This window comes from Prenolepis imparis, unplaced genomic scaffold (assembly GCF_030444845.1).
Source record: "Prenolepis imparis isolate NDT839.2.m4 unplaced genomic scaffold, iyPreImpa1.0 SCAF_17, whole genome shotgun sequence".
Classification (NCBI taxonomy): Eukaryota; Metazoa; Arthropoda; class Insecta; order Hymenoptera; family Formicidae; genus Prenolepis; species Prenolepis imparis.
Window position 1 is genome coordinate 170,767 of NW_028141175.1, and position 19,876 is coordinate 190,642.

Genomic DNA, 19,876 nt, shown 5'->3' on the forward strand with positions numbered 1-19,876 from the left:
AGATTTCGACTTATGCTGTTCTATACCACAACTTTGCCGATTCTCCATGTAATAAAAGAACTTGTTCATGATGAATTTATAAATTTTGACGAGCTTCAGTCGACCTTTTGCTGATGAATCGATTGCCATTGCTATTAAAGCGATGTAAAAATATGCATCTCATAATATAGGATTTTGATAGGATAGGTGATGGTAGACATTGGGCGATCCTTCCGTTAATACACAACATCTTCGAAACTACGATGTTCGTAAATCCGTACAGATATGTTTCATTATGCACGTCCCGTAACGTTTCATCAGTCAGAAACATCCACTGTTCTTTCTGACGTCGAGATCAATCTTACGCATCCTCGAGGAAACGTTGAATTTGATTTGGATAACTTCTTGGCTGCATCTTACATTTAGTGAATCCTTTGGAAAATGAGAGAAATCATATGCAATACGATTCTTTGTTGATTAAGACACAGACTCTCGATTTTGATATGTATTCAGTTCGTTAACACGGAGGATGTTTAATTTGACATGAAAATCTAAGAGACAGGGAGAGAGAGACAGGTCAATCCCGCCCTCATCGATGCTTTTCCAGGACACATCCGTTTACGCTGTTCTGAGCAGGCGGTTACCTAGTCCAAGACAGCACTATTTCTTCAATTATTATTTACACATATGCGGTTTTAAAATCCAAGCTGGCAGAAATTGCGCCGATATGTAAACAATGCGTTGTGGTAATTATATCGAAATTTTTCGACGATTTCTCAAAAGTTTCTTTCTTCTTAACCGATATTGTTTGATGCAGACATATAGATACGTGGAAGAGATTAACAACGTGGCACAAATCATTTATATAATTTAAGATTATTTATTTATTGAGCACATCTCTTAATCAGTTTAATATACATATACATGCTTTATCAGGTGTAAATTATTTTCAACAATTTGCCTTGAAAAATTTATAAATACGTTGTCGCTATGATACGCTTATAAATTGTTTTTATAAGCCGCTATAATTGTAATGATAAGATACGCAATTTATTAAACTAGACAACACAAGCGCGCGCTGCGCGCGCGCCATTTCATTGAAAAATTTAATTTAATTTAATTTAATTATGCGGTAATGGGGATGTATATATATAATATGTTGAAAATATTAAAATAATAATATGTTCTAAATAATATATAATATCTTTTATCCGCGATTAATATTTTTTGACAAAAATCAGTTTATAATTGTCAAAAATATTAATCGAATTTTAAATATTATAACATTCCTTTCTAAAAAAGGCATGTTAATTGTAAGTCGATTCTCGCAAGTATTGTTGCATCTTTTCCGCGATGCTGATTGATGCTGTTTCGATTTGCATTGTGCGTTATATTCATAGCATCGAGAGGCTGTCATCGCGAGGGTTAGTAGTTTAACAGTTTGTTCAAAATAAAATAAAATAAAATAATATGTTTTAAATAATATGTTATAATACTTTAAACTCGATTAATATTTTTGACAGTTATCAGCTGATTTCTGTCAAAAAATATTAATCGTGGATAAGGTATATTATAACATATTATTTAAAACTAATATTATTATTTTATTTAATTTTATTTTGAACAAACTGTCAAACTGCTAATCCTCGCGATGACGGCCTCTCGATGCTACGAATATAACGCACAACGCGAATCTTGATAGCTAATGAGCATCGAGGAAAAGAGACAACAATAAACTGGGATATATCGACTTTACATATCTTTTTTAGAAAAGGAGATAGCATAACGCGACGTGGTCCGCATGAATGAATAATGAAGAGATTCACATTGCTATCATCTCGTTCGAGATGTCGTCATGTGAATAATAAGTAGGTCACAAACAAGTATAATAAATCTATTATAAGATTCGTCCTCTACGAATTATCTATTAACTTATCTAGTATAAGAGAAAGAAACATTTTTTTGCTGTGTTAGTTGTTTGATTATAAAAAGAAATATCTTCGGATCTCTTTATTGGGACAATTCGAAAATTAGATGATATTTGTCGCATCTTAAGATAATTCTCGAACATATAATTCAAGAAGGAATAAAACTATTAGAATAATGTACTTATTAAATTGCAATAGGCGTTCTTCGTTTTATCACATCCGTATTAAAAATTATTTACTTTTTGCCAATGATATATAATACATAAAAGCTACTGCAATAGACTCTGACTGCTATATTATGAATAATACATATATATGTATGTATCATATTGTAATATCGAAGACGAGAAATCCTGAAGGTTTTTTTTTACAAGTTTCAATAATTAATATGTTTACGGTGAAGACATCGGAACGTTAAACATTATGTACGAGGGGCGTTCAAGTCAAACCGGGACTTTTATCTCCCGAGCATAAGGGAAGGGGTCCCGATTTGACTTGAACGCCCCTCGTAATATGTTCATTGCAAAGATAGATAATTATGATAGAATTTGAAGTTACGATTAGGTAATAGACTGTATTGAGAATTTGTGTATATGTTGTATAGTAAGTACAGATGTGCAGAAAAAGTACTATATCCCTCTTTCTCTTTCATTTCTGTATAAAGTGATAATCATTTAAGTTCGACGCTATTATCAAGTACGTGAATTACGCAAATGACAAGATATATTTATAAGTCGGATGTTTTGGTAATGTCCGATGTGAGTTTTTTAAAAGATCGCCTTCTCTAGATTAACTTTGAATAATATTTACAAAAAGTCAAGCAACAGTCAAAATTTAAAATTTTTAATCTTCGAACATTGTTCGTTAAAAAATAATTTTTTTTGATTGATGTGGATTTTCTTTCTATATGTTTAGTCTTTATTTGAATAAAATAATACATGCACGATATATACGAGAAAGAAACGCAAATCAGACACGAACGAATGATTGATATATAAATATACTGAAGTAAAAACATAAATTTTTTTTCTAATATAATATATAATATATAATATATTATATATTAAATATATATTAAATATTTGATATAATAATAATAATATATATAATATACATATAATAAATATAAAATATGTAATATAAATAATATATATATATATATATATATATATATATATATATATAATATATATACTGTATATAATATGTATTGTATATTATATATAATATTAAATATACAACAGTATTAATTTAACATATGATATAATACAGTCGGAATTATTTTCTAACAATAATAGTCATGATTGTAATATTTTGATTGTTTGCTTTTTTTTCTTAAAAGTAAAATAACGAATAAAACAATTTCAGTAATTGAGTGTAATGTCGCGTAAATAATACACATTTAGCTTTTTAAAAATTTGAAACTAGTTTTGGCTTTTGTTCACTCGTTTGTGTGGCTTGTTAGGTCCTGTAGTATTAGATCCATAGCTGCTGGTTTGTCCTTTGGAACCTGTGTAATTAATATTACACACACATTAAAATACATTATATTGTAGATACATAAGTGATATTTAAATCAATAGATGTGGTGCTGTGTCGATATCAAATACGTAAAAGTAACCATAAATTGAATGAAAAATTTCTTTTTAAAAAAGGCACAATCTACACATGTAAAAAAGAAAATCTTATCTTCTCAAAAAGGCACAGTGTATGCGTCTATAACTTGGTTAAAAAGATAATATTATTTAATCGTATTTGTAAATGTATGTATTTTAAAATATAATTGTGTAATTGCACAGGATATATTTTCCGATAAACAATTTCACAAAGAATAATATGTATCGATAAAGATGATACAATTAAAGTAATTACAAATAAAATATTTCATACAAAAATGAAATTAAATCTGCTATAAAATGAATTTTATGTATTTTAATTGTATTTTCATCTTCAATAATTTTTTATTATAAATTCTTATTAATTGTAAAACGGTATTCTTTTTTCTTCTACGGGTTCTTTTAAATTAAATTTCTTCTATTTATAATTATTTTAAGTATATTATCATACGTATTATGTTTTGAAAAATTCTTTATCGGAAAATATATTCTTGCGGATTCTATAATTATATTAATACATACATACCTCCCATAAAAATACATACGTAAAATATATAATTACACGTACATCGAATAGAGCAATTTTAATATTAAAACTTGATAATAAAAGTATGTGAAATTACTAATATAGATCAAATTAGTGATTATTACATTAATTGTGTGTGAAATTTGTATTATTGTAGTAATATTGTCGTATTATTGAATTTCGCTTAGAATTATTGTTTGATTTAAAATTTTATTTATTACGAATTAATATTGAGGATTGCTCGTGACGAAATTATAATAAATAAAAAGTTTAATAAAAAGAGAAACATGGCTTCTATGTATGTACATACATTATGTCCGGCTCTGCTGATCCAATACATTGCGAAGTTATCTGTAGTTTTGACATAGCCTTCGACGATATCTTCAACAATAAGTGGTTCCCTAATCGAATCATATTTCCAGGTGTGAGCTCCTTTCCATTTTAGTTTTTCGACCCAAAAGAGGGTGCCTAAAATATAATAAAGTACCTTATTATGCGAGAAGAATATATAAAATAGTAATATGTGTTATAACTCATAGTGAACAGTGCCAGTAAGAGTGTTAGCAAGATATAGTAGCAAGATATACAGAGTGATTCATTATTGACGATGTAATTGGAAAGATGGTAATTCGACATAAAGAAAAAACTGGAAAAGTAGAATAACATTTTGTTTTGCAAGGTTTGATTGTCCACAATTTTTAAAAAATTGACAATATTAATATTATTTAAAACTTGAATAATTTTTAATAAATAGTCTTTGAAATGTATGTACATTATCAAAATACGAAGGAAAGATTTTAAGATTCTTTATTTACTAGGCTATTTGAGATATATCTATTCTTGATATTATTTTGGATTTTAATTGGAAATATTTCAATATTTTTATATTATTTATATTTAAGATTGTCATAATGTTTTTAATGTTTTAATCTATATATTTTACAAAATTTTGTTACAAATTTTTCAATTTATGTTAACGTTACTTTTATTATGTGTTGTAGCGTATAGGAGAAAACAAATGAACTTACTTATTGTGGTGACACATAAGTCCAAGTTTCCATTGTATACGAATACTTTCAAGTTGGTTTCATTAAGTAATAGTTCCACTGAAACAAAACATATTTGCATTTAGTCAGTTAATATACATATATTTCAGGATTTTAATATCCCTTTCTAAAAAAGGCGTTAAGTCGATTCTCGAAAATAAAACAAAATTACATAAAATTATTTCAAAAAATCAAACAATGGCGTAGCGCGCGTTTGTGTGTTGTCTAGTAATATTTAAATCGTAAAATATTTAAATTGTAGTCATTATACGAGAAATGAAACAGTGTGATATATCGCGAACGATTCAATTTTAAAGCAAAATATTTGAATGCATATGGCAGATTTAAATTTACATAAGCTACTTTTCTTTTGCTTTATAAATTCTTACAACTCATGAAAATTGATACAACAGCTAACCGGAAGCTTATAAATTTTAGTTTTTATATGCGTTTTACTCGAAAGCAATGACAATGCATTATTAAGTCATGCTACTATTTTTGTTTTATTAATACATATATTTGGCTGATACCTATATTAGTAACTGGTTTCATAAAATCATTTGTTAAATATTTGAAAACTGATCTAGCTCTATAACCATGACTGATTTCAAGACCGAGCGCTTCTTTTACTGGGCCATTCATTAAATCATAAAGTAATTTAGAAGGATTTTGAAGAAGAGGTTGATGTATTAAGTCTGCAATTTGTAAAACAAATAATATATACGTTATACTGATTATTATATTATTACTATCTATTATTTATGTTATCCATCATGATTGTATACCTTCATCAAAGGATAATACGCTTTGTGATAAGGAATGATTAAAATAATTATATTTTTTTTTTTCCAGAATATTGTAGAAGTCAAGATGAGTTGTTATTACAATGATTTTTTCAATAATATCCCAATATTTAGTTGCCATGTTCCATTTGCCAGTTTCAACTTTAGTTTTTGTATATTTTGCGATATTATCAATATATTCAAAACCTTGCGAATCAATCATACTCTGTGAAAAAAATTCAAGAATTTTATAACAATGCATGAATAATTGAGAATTTTGTAAATAAGGTTTGGAAAGGCAAATGACACAGAAATTTAATAAATTTTATAATCGAGGCGTGTATGTGTTTTACTCTCTTTTTCGGTGTTCTATCACTATTTATAGATTATTTTATACAAAATTATATGAAATCAGCATTTTACAATAGATTCCGTATAGATGCCACAAAGGTGACGAATAATTAATTAATACCGTATTGAGTAGAAATGGCGCCCATGATATTACAGAGTCGATAGGAGAAATCCAAGCATTTCCAAGTGCAATCCCTTTCAGATTACTTTGAATTTTGCCAGCTTTTTGAGCCTAAGGAATAGAAAGTGAGTTGTTTTATCAAAAATTTTTATTTAGTAAATCACGCGTTTATTGAATATTAATATATAACAATTACCAAAATTGTTTACAAATATTATGGGCTCACAGAAAAACAAAGAGAATGAGAGATGGGGGGCGAGAGACAATGCCTCATGATTATCTTAAATTTATCTGTTGTTTGTTTTAATACATAAAAATGCGTTGAAGAAAAAATTGTTTGCTTTAAAGATACACACACACACACACATACACTAAACTGCATCATTTTTTTAATTATTAATTTTTATAATTAGCACGTTTGTGTTTCTTACTCGAGCCCAGACAAGTGCAAATTCCACGCCCATTTTTCCACCATATGATTGACTGGTGATATACGTTGGAACATGCTCAAATTTCGGCAATTGTTTGTAGAATCCTTGCATACATTTTAAAAGATCGCTCGCGATTTGAGCGTTTGTCGTCGCGAATCCCGATTCTGGAACAGTAAAACTAAAGCCAGCTCCAATAGGATTATCGATGAAGAGTACGTTATAATTTTTGACCTATGAAAAACAAATATATGTCACAATATTATATATGAAGGACTATCTACAAGTTTATTTTAATGAAATTTTGGTCAATAAATTTAAAAAAACTACATTTTTTTAGTTTTATTATTCTGTGATTTTATTTTAAATTTTTTATGAAAATTATTATTTGTTCTACGCTTTTTCTATTATATTGATTACAGCGTACCACTTTTTATATTTTAATATATCAATAACAATTTATAAGTTATGTACACACATCAATAAATATAGATTATACACACAATAATAAATCTTATATGTTTCGACAGAATAATATCCTAAACTCTTGTTTTTCACGCATAATTAATTACCCAAGTGTAATTCCTTGGATTTAAATATAGATCAAGAGGCCCTAGTAAGCCGAAATTTCCAAACGCGGTCGAAGATCCGCCTGGTCCACCTTGTAACCAGATGATTAGCGGTTTGTCGTAATATGATTTAACGTCTGCCGTAGTATAATAAAGCCACCAGAACATGTTTGCATAGGGACGTACTTCGACATAGCCCCATTCTTGTTCTCCAGGACCAAATCCTTTTTTCCCTTTGTAGATTGAAAGAAGTTTTATTCTCAATTATTGTTAATAAATTTAAAAATTACGGGTAACATTTGTATAACCTGTTTCAACGAAAATCGTAAAATTGATTATGTCAAAGATAGAGGTGATTCTCGTAGTTGTGATGATATTGATGACTTCTTTACTTTGTTTCGTGTATATAGAAAGTTATTTTATCATATTTTTATTGATGTTTACAAGAAATACATATTTTAAATGTTCTCTTTTAATTTTTGTTAAAATTACCTTACAATCTATTTCAAGTTACAGTTACATATATTTTTGTTTTATTTGCTATTGTAATTTATGTATTATTTCTTGTATCATTCATTGATGACGCGCAAATATGACAAATTATTATTTATTATAAAAAGATTTTACAAGATTTAAATTAAAACATGGAATGATTTTTGTCTTATCATATTCTAATTATCTTTATTTAATAGTTTGATTTAAATATTATCTACTTATAATGGCTAATACTATTATAAGTAAATTTGAAGCGTTAAAACAAAATGAATAAGATATTTATGTATTTGTTCGCAATGGATAATTATATAAAAGTACTAACAAGTTATCTTTCAAAAAAGAGCATATTTTGAGAGTATTTCTTCTGAAATTTATGAGAGATTTATTATGTTAAAGCAAGCAATTGTTTCAAAGAAATAAATAATGCAAAAATTTGTTAGTTATAGATTATAGATGACTTCACTTAAAATTTTCATAAATTCATGGATTTTTAGGTTCCTACGTTTGCTTGAGTCAAACGACAAAAACAGAAGAATATTTTCTTTCAATACATTCTAATATAAGTTATATTTCTTCTTGTTTGATTTGTTTTAATTTTAAGTGTTGCAATCTGTTGCTCTTTTTGAGTCGCTTATTGATCACACTATTTGTGAAATCTTAAATGAAATTTTAAAGTAAATTTTTGCAAAAGGCCGTGACACACACACACACACACACACACTCATATTATGCAATATAAACTAGGTATGATTGAGCATTATTATTATTCCTCATATTAAATAAAATTCGTAAAATTATGACAAACAAATACTCACGCATAATTACACGTACAACATAAATGATATAAATATAATTGGCAATATAATTATAAAACAAGGAAATGAAAAAAAGAATATTTTTCATATAATATGTATATCCTTTTTCAAAGTATTTTATTATAAACTTATTTTATATATATGTATATATATATAATGATATATATATATGTGTGTGTATGTATATGGCTATGTTGGATGTGTTTTCGTATCTGTCATATCTATAGTAACAGTCAGCTGTACGATATTTTGTGATAACAAAATCTATTACTCAGATGCAAAATTTGTATTTTATCTTACCAATACTAGCAGAAATAAAGCACAACACAGTAAAAATAGGAAAAAGTAGCCGCTCCATCATCTTATCGTGTTTTTGCGATGAAAGTTTTCGGAAACTAATCATTGAGATTATATTGTTATACATATAGAAATCATATATAAATATGTCCTTCATTGTCTTCTTCTATTTGCGCGGCGAGAATCTTTCAAAAATTAATCGTTAGAATAACATTTATTACGTATAATATTTTTAAATATAAATATTTATTTTATTTTGCTTGTTTATAATTCGCTTGTTTCAAATGTATTTCTGATATTACGATATATAATCTTATCTATCTGCCATATTTAATGGTCAAAATCAGCCATTAGTACAACGATAGAGAATAGCAAAATCTATTACACCGATTTATGATTTGAGTTTCACCGATGCTTTAATTTTTTCATATCAATATTTTTACGGATTTTTGTATCTTTTGAACAAAAGTCCACTACCGCTCCATTCTCCTCTATCTGTAATTGTCATATTCGAATATTTTATTGGTCCATGGATCTGCGCTCAATAGCTTTTCTTTCCTAATACTGCTTTTAGTCATTATTTACTCTCGTCTTGTTTCGCGGAATCTTCACGAAACAATTGTTTTAAGACTAACAATAAGATTTTGACTTATGCTGTTCTATACCAACTCTGCCGATTCTCCTTGTAATAAAAGAATTTGTTCATGATGAATTTATAAATTTTGACGAACGTCAGTCGACGTTTCTGTGATAAATAGATAATCAACCCTGTTAGAGTGATGTAAGAATACGCGGGGCTTTTCGTGATACAGAATGTAACTGATCGCAGATTTTGGAGGAGATTTATAGGGAAGATTAAGAACGTAGCACAAATTATTTATATAATTAATGATCATTTATTTGGATTATCCTCTTTTATCAGTGTAATCAGTTTAATATACATATACATGCTTTATCGAATGTGAAATATTTTCTTCAACAATTTGCTAAAGATGTATAGTTTATAAACGGGATCGCTACGATACGCTTATAAATCATTTTTATTGCTAATTATAATGATAGAATACGGAATTTATTAAAGAACATAATGCGACGTGGTTCGATCTTCTCGCTCGAGTGTCGTCATATGAATGACAAGTCACAAACAAGTATACTAAATCTATTATAAGATTCGTCCTTTATGAATTATCTATTAACTTATCTAATATAAGAGAAAGAAACATTTTTTTCGCCATATCACTTGCTTATTTATGAAAAGAAATATTTTTGGATTTTTGGGACAATTCGAAATTCGGTGACGTCGCTTTTCAGGATAATCTCCGAACATATAATCTAAGAACGAATAATACTATTAAAATAATGCGCTTATTAAATTGCAATAGTGGGCTTGCTTCGAGTCTGTACTAAAAGTTATTTACTTTATGACAATGATGTATCATAAATTAAAGCTACTGCAATAGACTCTGACAGCTATATTATAAGTAATCATATTATAACATCGAAAACAAAAAGTCCCGTAAGTTTTTTCTTGCTAATTTTGTCAGTAATTAATATGTTTACAGGGAAAACAGAGGAACGTTAAAATATTATGTAATATGTGCAGCGCAAAGTAGAGTGTTTCAATAAAGTTTAAATTTATGAACAGGTTGTATTGAAAATTTGTGTATACGTTGTGTATATAGTCAGTACAGACGCGTAGAAAATATACTACATTTTTCTTTCTTTCTTATTTTTGCATAAAGTAATGATCATTTAAGGTAGACATTATTATCACGTGTATGAATCACGCAAATCACAAGATATTTATAAGTTTTGATATTTGGATGTTTTGAGAATGTCCGATGTGAGTTTGTTAAAACATTGTTTTCTGTAGATTAACTTTGAATAATATTACAATAATTCAAGCATCAGTACAAATTTAAACTTTTCAATTTTTGAACATTGCTCATTAAGTAAATTCTTGCAACTTGTGTGGATTTTTCTTTCTATATACATATATATATGTATATATATATATATATATATATATATATATATATATATCTAATCATTATTGAATAAAACGATACATGCACAGAGATATTTAAGAAAAAGAAATGCAAATCAGGCACGAACAAATGATTGATATATACCAGGTGTCCCATTTTAAAGGACCCACTCAAATATCTCATTGTCAGAAACACTGCGTTAAATCGAAAAATGTTTCCTACAAAAGTTGTAGGGTTTCGAGGGGGACATAACATAGTAATATTCATTTGTCCTTGGGCGGGGTCTCCAAGGTTAGTGAAGGTTAACCTTAAGTGAAGGTGAGAATGAATTTTGAAGAAAATAAAAAAGCTTCAGATAAAAGTTGTTCAAATTAATTAGTAGAAAAAGATGTTATAATAAAAAATATGGGTTTCCATTTAAAAAATTTATTCTCACCTTCACTTGACTTTGGAGACGTCGCCCAAGGTCATATGGATATTACTATGTTATGTCCCCCTCGAAACCCTACAACTTTTGTAGGAAACATTTTTTGATTTAACGCAGTGTTTCTGAGATATTTGAGTGGGTCCTTTAAAATGGGACACCCGGTATACTAAAGTAAAATAATTCCAATATAATATATAATATGTTATATATGAAATATTTTAAAGATATTAGATATTAGATATTATATATTATAATAATAGTATATATAATATACATGTATAATAAATATAATATATATAATATAAACAATATACATATATGTAATATGTATATTATATATAATATTAATTATACAATAATATTAATCTAATAGTATTAATTCTAATTATTATCCAATAATTATGATAACAGTCGAAATTATTTTCTAACAATTAAATATTCGTGATTATTTTGATTATTTGCTTCTTTTTCTTAAAAATAAAGAAATAGATAAAATAGTTTCAGTAATTTGAGTAGAACGCCACGTAAATAAACATTTAGTTTTTTAAAAATTTAAAACTAGTTTTTGCTTTCGTTTATGGGGAGTGTTAGATACCGTAGTATTAGCTCCATAGCTGCTGGATTGTCCCTTGGAACCTGCGTAATTAATATTACATACATTAAAATACATTGTAAATACATAAATGATCTAAATTAATAGAAGTGGGGCCCCCCGTTTCGATATTAAATACATAAAAGTAACCATAAATCGATAATAATTATAATTAGATAGAAAATTATCTTTCGTAAAAAAAGGTACAATTTACATGTTTAAAAAAGAAAATTATCTTAAAAAGCATAATCTATGCATTTATAACTTGATTAAAAAAGATAATATTATTAAAACGTAAGTTTATTAATTAAACTTGCTATTTCTACTAAATAAACTCTGACTGCTATATTATGAGTATATAATGCGTGTTGATAATTTAATAAACTCCAATTAAGAATAAAAGAATATGTTTAAGTATTATAAAATTTAGTTCTTTTATATTATTACCGTGGACACATGTTTCATTATATGTATAAAATTGTTTTATTCGATAAAGTTTATATGTTTGTGTCGATAAAGTATATATTTTACTTAAATGTATTTATTGTGTATATTAATTAAGTGTATTTGTATATGTATGTATTTTAAAATATAATTGTGTAATTGTACAAGATATATTTTCTGATCAACAATTCACAAAGAATAATGTATGTGTCGATAAAGATGATATAATTAAAACAATTAAAAATAAAATATTTTATACAAAAATAAAATTAGATCTACTATAAAATAATTTTATTTTAATTATACTTATTTTAATTTTTAAAATAATTTTTTTAAAGGTTCTTAATTAGTTATAAAATGATATCCTTTTTTCCACGAGCTCTTTTGTATTAATTTTTTTCTATTTTTCATTACTTTAATTATATTATCTTATTGATACGTATTATGCTCTGAGAATTTTTCTATTGAAAAAAAACATCTATATAATTATATTAATACGTACGCACCTTCCACAAAAAATACTTAAGTAAAATATATAATTATGTGTATATTGGATAAAGCAATTTTAATATTAAAACATGATAATGAAAGTACGTGAAAGTAATGGTAGATTGATTAAAGTAGCGATAACCACACATCGATTGTGGAAATTTATATTGTTGTCGTATTATTGAATTTCGTTGGCGTATAGCACGCTACCATTTGTGAATAATAGCTCTCTACCACTACAATAGTCGGCGGCGGTAACTAACTTGCTATCATTCACGCGGCGAAAAGGTTTTTCGTGCGTTGCATTATTATATTCATTAAGAAATTCTCTATCCTACCATTAAAATTAGCGACAAAAGACAATTTATAAGATCGTAATAACAACACTTTATCGAAGAAGGTATTTCGCGCGATTCATTTATTTCGCGATTTCGAAACCGAAACACAATAGGGCATAGGGGATGACGATGATAAATTATTCCGATATTTAAAACAGTAATTGCTTGTTTTTCAATGCTTAAATTCGAATATATCTTGCATCTCGCTACAAATTTTTTATCGATTTTAATTACATACATTTGTAGGCAATTATGGAAAGCGCAAAGTAATACGTAGTCATCAGAGCAAACAATATGTGCAAGCATGATATACATATATATATATATATATATATATATATATATATATATCGATAGCTTATTAAAGATTAATAAGTATTTTGTGGAATTTAAGTAACGAAAGTATATCGCGCGAGTAAAAAGAGAAAGTAATATATACGCAATATTTTGTTTTGATCGTCTCATTTTCAAAAGAATAATTTAATTGTTTAATTAATTAACTTTGCTCGACTCGTTTAATATCGCGTAATATCAGAACGAGAAAAAGTTAACGACTCTGGAATTTTTTGCATAAATTTTTTTTTCATAGACAAAATATCGTAGATGTGGGATATAGATTGGTAGAATGTAAGTAATAAATATAGTCGCTGTTAACCATGAGTTTTGATGTTTGAACATACCATAATGTGGTATACATAGGTCTGCGTTCAATTTATCATCACCGCAATATAACGTATCGCGTATTTCGCGAGATTTATTTGATCAAAATCCGTCATAAAAATAATCCTAATTTAATTATACATATTTTTGAATATCGCGATTTTTATCGAATATCGTAGGCACATTTATTTCCTTTCGATTCTTAATTTATACTTTTATTCATTTATGTGATAATCGTAAAATTACTCTATGATCACAATTTTCGTATTATTTTCTTGCCGCGTGAAGAATTTACGCGTCTTTCAATTAATGTCACCAAATTATGTATACTGCTTTGTACACATAGGCAGTGTTGTGCTTAGATGATTTTAAAATTAGCTAGATAAAGATGAGATAAAAATATGTAAATTTATCTTAGATAAGATGAAGATGATTTTGTTTTAAATATATCTAGATAAAAGATAAAATTATATGACGATTCATCTAGATAACTTCCAGATAATATTATTTTTAAAATCGCTTATGTAAACAGTTAAAAAATGTAAATAAATAAAAATGTAATGTAAAATAAAAAAATGGAAATTATAAAAGAGATATAAAAATATATTCATAGTTTTTTATTTATAAGTTTTTATCGTTTACTGCTCAAGTTCTACTACTTAAAATATTTTCATGTGCTATGAAACTCTAAATCAAATTATCTGAATATTATTTTAGATAATTTAGTAAAGATAACACTTTTTTTTATCTAAGATGCAGATATAGATAATACATTTTTTAATTATCTATATAAAGATAAGATAACGCCAAAATTTCATCTAGATGATCATCTATATAATTTTATTTAGATAACAGCAAACACTGCACATAGGACACAATGGTATAATGATAATGTAAAAATCTGTGATGAAATCACTTTCATAATTGATGAGAGTGAATACGAAGCATTTAATATATGTATAAAGAACATGTTTCGATTTGGAATTTTATTTATTACGAATTAATTTTGAGGATCGCTTGCGACAGTATTACAATAAATACGGAAGTTGAATGGAAAAAGAGAAAGTGACTCATATGTATATTTATACATACCATGAGACCGGCCCTGTAGACCCAAAACATTGCGAAGTTGTATGAACTTTTGACATAGGCCTCGACGATACCTTGAACGACGACCGGTTCTCTAATCGAGTCCGTTTTCCAGGCGTCAGCTCCTTTCCATTTTAATTTTTCGACCCAAGAATAGGTGCCTATATATATAAAATATAATAAAATAATTACTAATTATGCGAGGAGAAAAAAATTAATAATGAGTATAATAACTCATAGTGAATAATGTCAGTAAGCATGCGATATACAAAGTGATTCATTATTGGCGATGTATAATTGGAAAGATGAAAATTTTACATAAAGAAAAAACTGAAAAAGTAGAATAACATTTTATCTTATGAAGTTTGATTTTCCGCAATATCAATTTTTAAAAAATCGACAAAATTAATATCTTTTGAAACTTGAATATTTTTTAATAAAATAGTTGAAATGTTGAAATGTGTGTACGTTATCAAAATACAAAGAAAAGAATTCAAGAATTTATGTTTACTTGGTTATTTGAGATATATACCTGATAATATTTTGGATCTTAATGGAAATATTTCAATATATTTGTATTATTTATATTCAAAATAATGTTTTAATTTACTTTACAAAATTTTGTTACAATTTATTAATTTGTATTAACGCTATTAGCGTTACTTACTTGTGTTTAGACGCATAAAAGAAAACAAATGAACTTACCCGGTGCGTCAACCATTAAGTCCAAAAGTCCATTATATACATATACCTCCAAGTCGGTCTCATTAAGCAATAGTTCCACTGAAACAATGTAAAAAATATATATTTGCATTTAATTAGTTAATTTCGGTATTTTAATGTAATATAAAATATATAAGACCCCCCCCCCCCCCCAGTTATTATACAAGAAATGAAATATCTTAACATCTCGCAAAAAATTCAGTTTCAGAGCAAAGCATCTGAATGTATATGTTGTAACAAATTTTTTTTTCTTGCTATTTCCCTCTATTTATATATTTCCTCTATTACTATTCCCCTCTTGATTTATAAATGTATAAAACTCATGAAAATTGATTCAACAGCGCTTTTCGAAAGCTTACAAACTTTAGCTTTTTATATTCGTTTTACTTGAAAGCATTATTGACAATGCATTATTAAGTCAAACTAATCTTTTTGTGTTTTATAATACATGTTAATAATATATATATATATCTGGCATATTTGACTAATATACCTATATTAGTAACAGGCTTCATATAATCTTCTAGTAAGTGATACAAAACACTCCTAGATTGGCTATTATAATTGACTTCAAGACCGAGCGCTTCTTTTACTGCACCATTCATTAAATTATTAAGTGAATAATGATAATAAACGTCGACCTGACGTTCAAAAAAAGATTTATATTCATCTGCAAATTGTTAAAAAAAACAACGTATTAATAATTATTATATTAATTGCAATCTAATATTGCTATTTATCATGGTTTTATACCTTTATAATTGAGCAATGTGCTTTCTGACTTTAAATCAAAGAATGAAAAATTCCTTTTTTCCAAAATATTGTAGAAGTCAATGTTGTAAGTTGTTTTTTTAATCATATTTTGAGTTGAAGCACAATTATCAGTTGCCATTTTCCACTCGCCATTTTTAATATTATTTTCTGTTAATTTTGCTTTAGATTCAATGTTTTCAAAATCATGCGTATCAATCATACCCTGTGAAAAATATCCAAGAATTTTATAACAATGCATAAATAATGGAGAATGAATTTTACATAAAACTAATGAGAGCCAACAAAAAGAAAAGGAACAATATAACAGAGAAATTTTATAAATTTTATTATCGGGGAGTGTGTGAGTTTTTCTTTTCAGTGATATCATTATTTATCAATTATTTTTATATATAATCTATTATAAAATCGGCTCTTTACAATAAATTTACAATAAATTTAGATGCCACAAAGGCGATATAAATATATGTACCATGTTGAGTAGAAAGAGCCCCCATGTCATTACATAGTCGATAGGAGAAATCCAAGCATCCCCAAGTGCAATCCCCTTTAGATTACTTTTAATATTGCGAGCTTTTTGAGCCTAAAGAACATAAGTTTGCGTTAAACACATGAAACATTTTTATTTAGTAAATCATTGTCTGTTTATTTGAATACTATTTTTTATTGGTGATAATTACTAAAGTTATTTACAAATTATAGTTTACAGAAAGAGAAAGAGAAAGAGAGAGAGAGAGAGAGAGAGAGAGAGAGAGAGAGAGAGAGAGAGAGAGAGAGAAAGAGAATGAGAATGAATGTTTCTCGATTATCTTAAATATTTCTGTTAGTTTTTATAATATAAAAATGGATCTCAGAAAAAAATTGTTTTTTTTTTTTGCTTTAAATATACACATCTGCATATTTAAATCTTACATAATTGATACATTTTTTATTTTACTCTCCTTCTCTCCTTTATCGAGATTTTGAACCGATATTTTTTATAATGGTATCGTATAATCGTTTTATTTATTAATTTGTTTAATTAGCATGTTTATGTTCCTTACTCGAGCCCAGACGAGCGCAAACTCTGCGCCCATTTTTCCACCATACGATTCAGAAGTGATATACGTCGGGACAGACTTAAACTTCGGTAATTGTTTGTAGAATCCTCGCATACATTTTAGAAGATCGCTCGCGATCTGAGCGTTCGTCGTCGCGAATTTCGATATATCATTAACGTAACTAAAGCCAGCGCCAACAGGATTATCGATGAAGAGTACATTGTAATTTTTGACCTATGACACAAGAAAATATATTAAGAACTATCTACAAGTTTATTTTAATAGATATATAATCAATGAATTTGAAAAAGTCACAATTCTTTTCTATTTTATTATTTTTTGTTTTTAATTTTTCTAAGAAATTTGTCATCCTTACTTTTATTCTATTACATTGATAATATCGGATCTCTCTTTATATTTTAATAAATAGATTTTTAATTATTAATAATTTATAAGTTATATACACACGACTAAATATAGATTATACATGATTCCGACAGAATAATAATATCCTATACTTTTGTATATCACGCAATAATTAATTACCCAAGTATAATTCCTTGGATTTAAATTCACACCAAGAGGCCCTAGTGTCATGAAATTTCCATACGCGGTCGATGATCCGCCTGGTCCACCTTGTAACCAGATGATTAGCGGTTTGTCGTAATATGATTTAACATCTGCCGTAGTAAAGTAAAGCCACCAAAACATATGTGCATAGGGACGTACTTCGACATAGCCCCATTCTTGTTCTCCAGATTTAAATCCTTTTCTCCCTTTGTAGATTGAAAGTAGTTTTATTCTCAATAATTGTTAATAAATTAAAAAATTACGGGTAACATTTACATGTATAATTGATATCAAAAATTGCAAAATTCATTATGTCAAATATAGAGGTGATTTTCGTAGTTGTGATGATACAGATGATTTGTTTATTTTATTTTGTGTACGAAAAGTTATTCTATCAAATTTCTATTGATGTTTACAAGAAGTACTGTTTTCCTTTAATTTCCGTTAAAATTACCTTACAATTTATATTAACAGAGTTGCGAATTGTTTAAAAATTCTTGACTTTGGTCGTATTTTTTCTACTTGCTGTTGTAATTGTATCATTTCTTATATCATTTCTTATAATCATCGATAACATGAATACGTAAAATTATTATTTATTATAAAAAAATTTTACAAGATTAAAATTGGAATGACCAGTCGACTTATCCCACTGTAATCATCTCTTTTTCTAATAATTTGATTAAAATATTATTTACTAATAATGACTAATATTAGTGTAAGTAATTACTTACAATGATATTTTACAGTATGTATACATAAAGAGGATTATGTTTTAAAGATACACATCTGATAGTGATCTGTTTCCTTGGATACTTTGTATAATTCGCGCATCTTATTTCAAATATAATCGTATAACAACATTTCATACGTACTTTTTCTTATCTGATTCTTATATCTAATAGTTCTAATCAGTTGTACGATATTGTGTGATAACAAAATCTATTATTTCGATGTAGAATTTGTATTTTATCTTACCAATACTCCCAGAAATAAAGCACAATATAGTGAAAATGTAGATAAGTAGCCGCTCCATCGTCTTGTCGTGTTTCTGCTACGAAATCTTTTGGAAACTAATCGTTTGAGATTACATTGCTATACACAGAAAGTGTATATAAATATGCCCTTCCTTGTCTTCTCATGTTTGCGTGGATCTTTCGAATATTAATCGTTAAAATAACATTGCTTGTAAAATATATATAAATATAAATATTTTTTTATTCTATTTTAAATGTTTATTATTCCCTTATTTCAAATGTATTCCCGACATATCGCATATAATCTCACTTATCTGCTATATCTAACAGTCAAAGTTAGATAACAATATAGTATAACAATATAGGATAGCAAAATTTATCGCGTCGATGCACAATTTGAGTTTTATCTTACTGATGCTTTTTTAATTTCTCCATACAAATTAGATCTGTTTTTTTAGCTGAACTGGCTGCACTAATTCAGAATTTATCTTTTTTATTCCGCATTAGAAGGATAAACTCTGAACTATAAATATAAAATAGATAATATAAAACACAGACCTATTATTTCACAGGCTTTTACACCTTCTGAACAAAGGCTCGATATTGTCTCGTTTCTCTTTGTCTTTAATTATCATATTCGAACATTTCATTAACGCATAAATTTAGCCTCCAATAGTTTTCCATTTTTGCATCATTAGCCTTATCATCGTCCAAGTTCATTTTATTTCGCGAAATCTTTACGAAGCAATCATTCCAAGACTAAAATTGTGTCTTATGCTATTCTGCCAACCCTGCCGATTCTCCCTGTGATAAAA

General features: G+C 27.2%; 3 protein-coding genes across 3 annotated transcripts in view; 1 reads left to right on the plus strand and 2 right to left on the minus strand.

Moving 5' to 3' along the window:
* Positions 1–19,876, plus strand: part of LOC145946618 (methyl farnesoate epoxidase) — a 107,598-nt gene that overhangs the window by 31,723 nt on the left and 55,999 nt on the right. The gene's annotated exons all lie outside the window — the stretch shown is intronic.
* On the minus strand, positions 3,349–9,014 carry LOC145946638 (retinoid-inducible serine carboxypeptidase-like). Its single transcript, XM_083056393.1, has 9 exons — positions 8,957–9,014; positions 7,350–7,579; positions 6,781–7,011; positions 6,350–6,460; positions 5,881–6,103; positions 5,626–5,790; positions 5,078–5,155; positions 4,360–4,517; positions 3,349–3,417 (listed from the first exon to the last, which is right to left on the minus strand). The coding sequence occupies exons 1-9, from the start codon at positions 9,012–9,014 to the stop codon at positions 3,349–3,351; spliced, it is 1,323 nt and encodes a 440-aa protein (XP_082912519.1).
* LOC145946555 (retinoid-inducible serine carboxypeptidase-like) lies at positions 11,839–19,150 on the minus strand. The gene is made up of 9 exons (XM_083056225.1): positions 19,063–19,150; positions 18,061–18,290; positions 17,518–17,748; positions 16,947–17,057; positions 16,457–16,679; positions 16,197–16,373; positions 15,686–15,763; positions 14,984–15,141; positions 11,839–12,004 (listed from the first exon to the last, which is right to left on the minus strand). Exons 1-9 carry the CDS (start codon positions 19,118–19,120, stop codon positions 11,927–11,929), a joined length of 1,344 nt encoding a protein of 447 aa, XP_082912351.1. The 5' UTR covers positions 19,121–19,150; the 3' UTR covers positions 11,839–11,926.

What these genes read in the sequence shown, in the direction of transcription:
- LOC145946638 (XM_083056393.1), bottom strand. Translation starts at nt 9,014, where the DNA reads ATGGAGCGGCTACTTTTTCCTATTTTTACTGTGTTGTGCTTTATTTCT. An exon ending in TTGCACTTGTCTGGGCTCGA is followed by an intron (nt 6,461 to 6,780) that starts GTAAGAAACACA and finishes TCTATTCCTTAG; the next exon opens with GCTCAAAAAGCTGGCAAAAT. An exon ending in CGTATTATCCTTTGATGAAG is followed by an intron (nt 5,791 to 5,880) that starts GTATACAATCAT and finishes TACAAATTGCAG; the next exon opens with ACTTAATACATCAACCTCTT.
- LOC145946555 (XM_083056225.1), bottom strand. Translation starts at nt 19,120, where the DNA reads ATGGAGCGGCTACTTATCTACATTTTCACTATATTGTGCTTTATTTCT. An exon ending in CTTAATGGTTGACGCACCGG is followed by an intron (nt 15,142 to 15,685) that starts GTAAGTTCATTT and finishes TTATATATATAG; the next exon opens with GCACCTATTCTTGGGTCGAA. An exon ending in TCTACAGGGCCGGTCTCATG is followed by an intron (nt 12,005 to 14,983) that starts GTATGTATAAAT and finishes TTAATTACGCAG; the next exon opens with GTTCCAAGGGACAATCCAGC.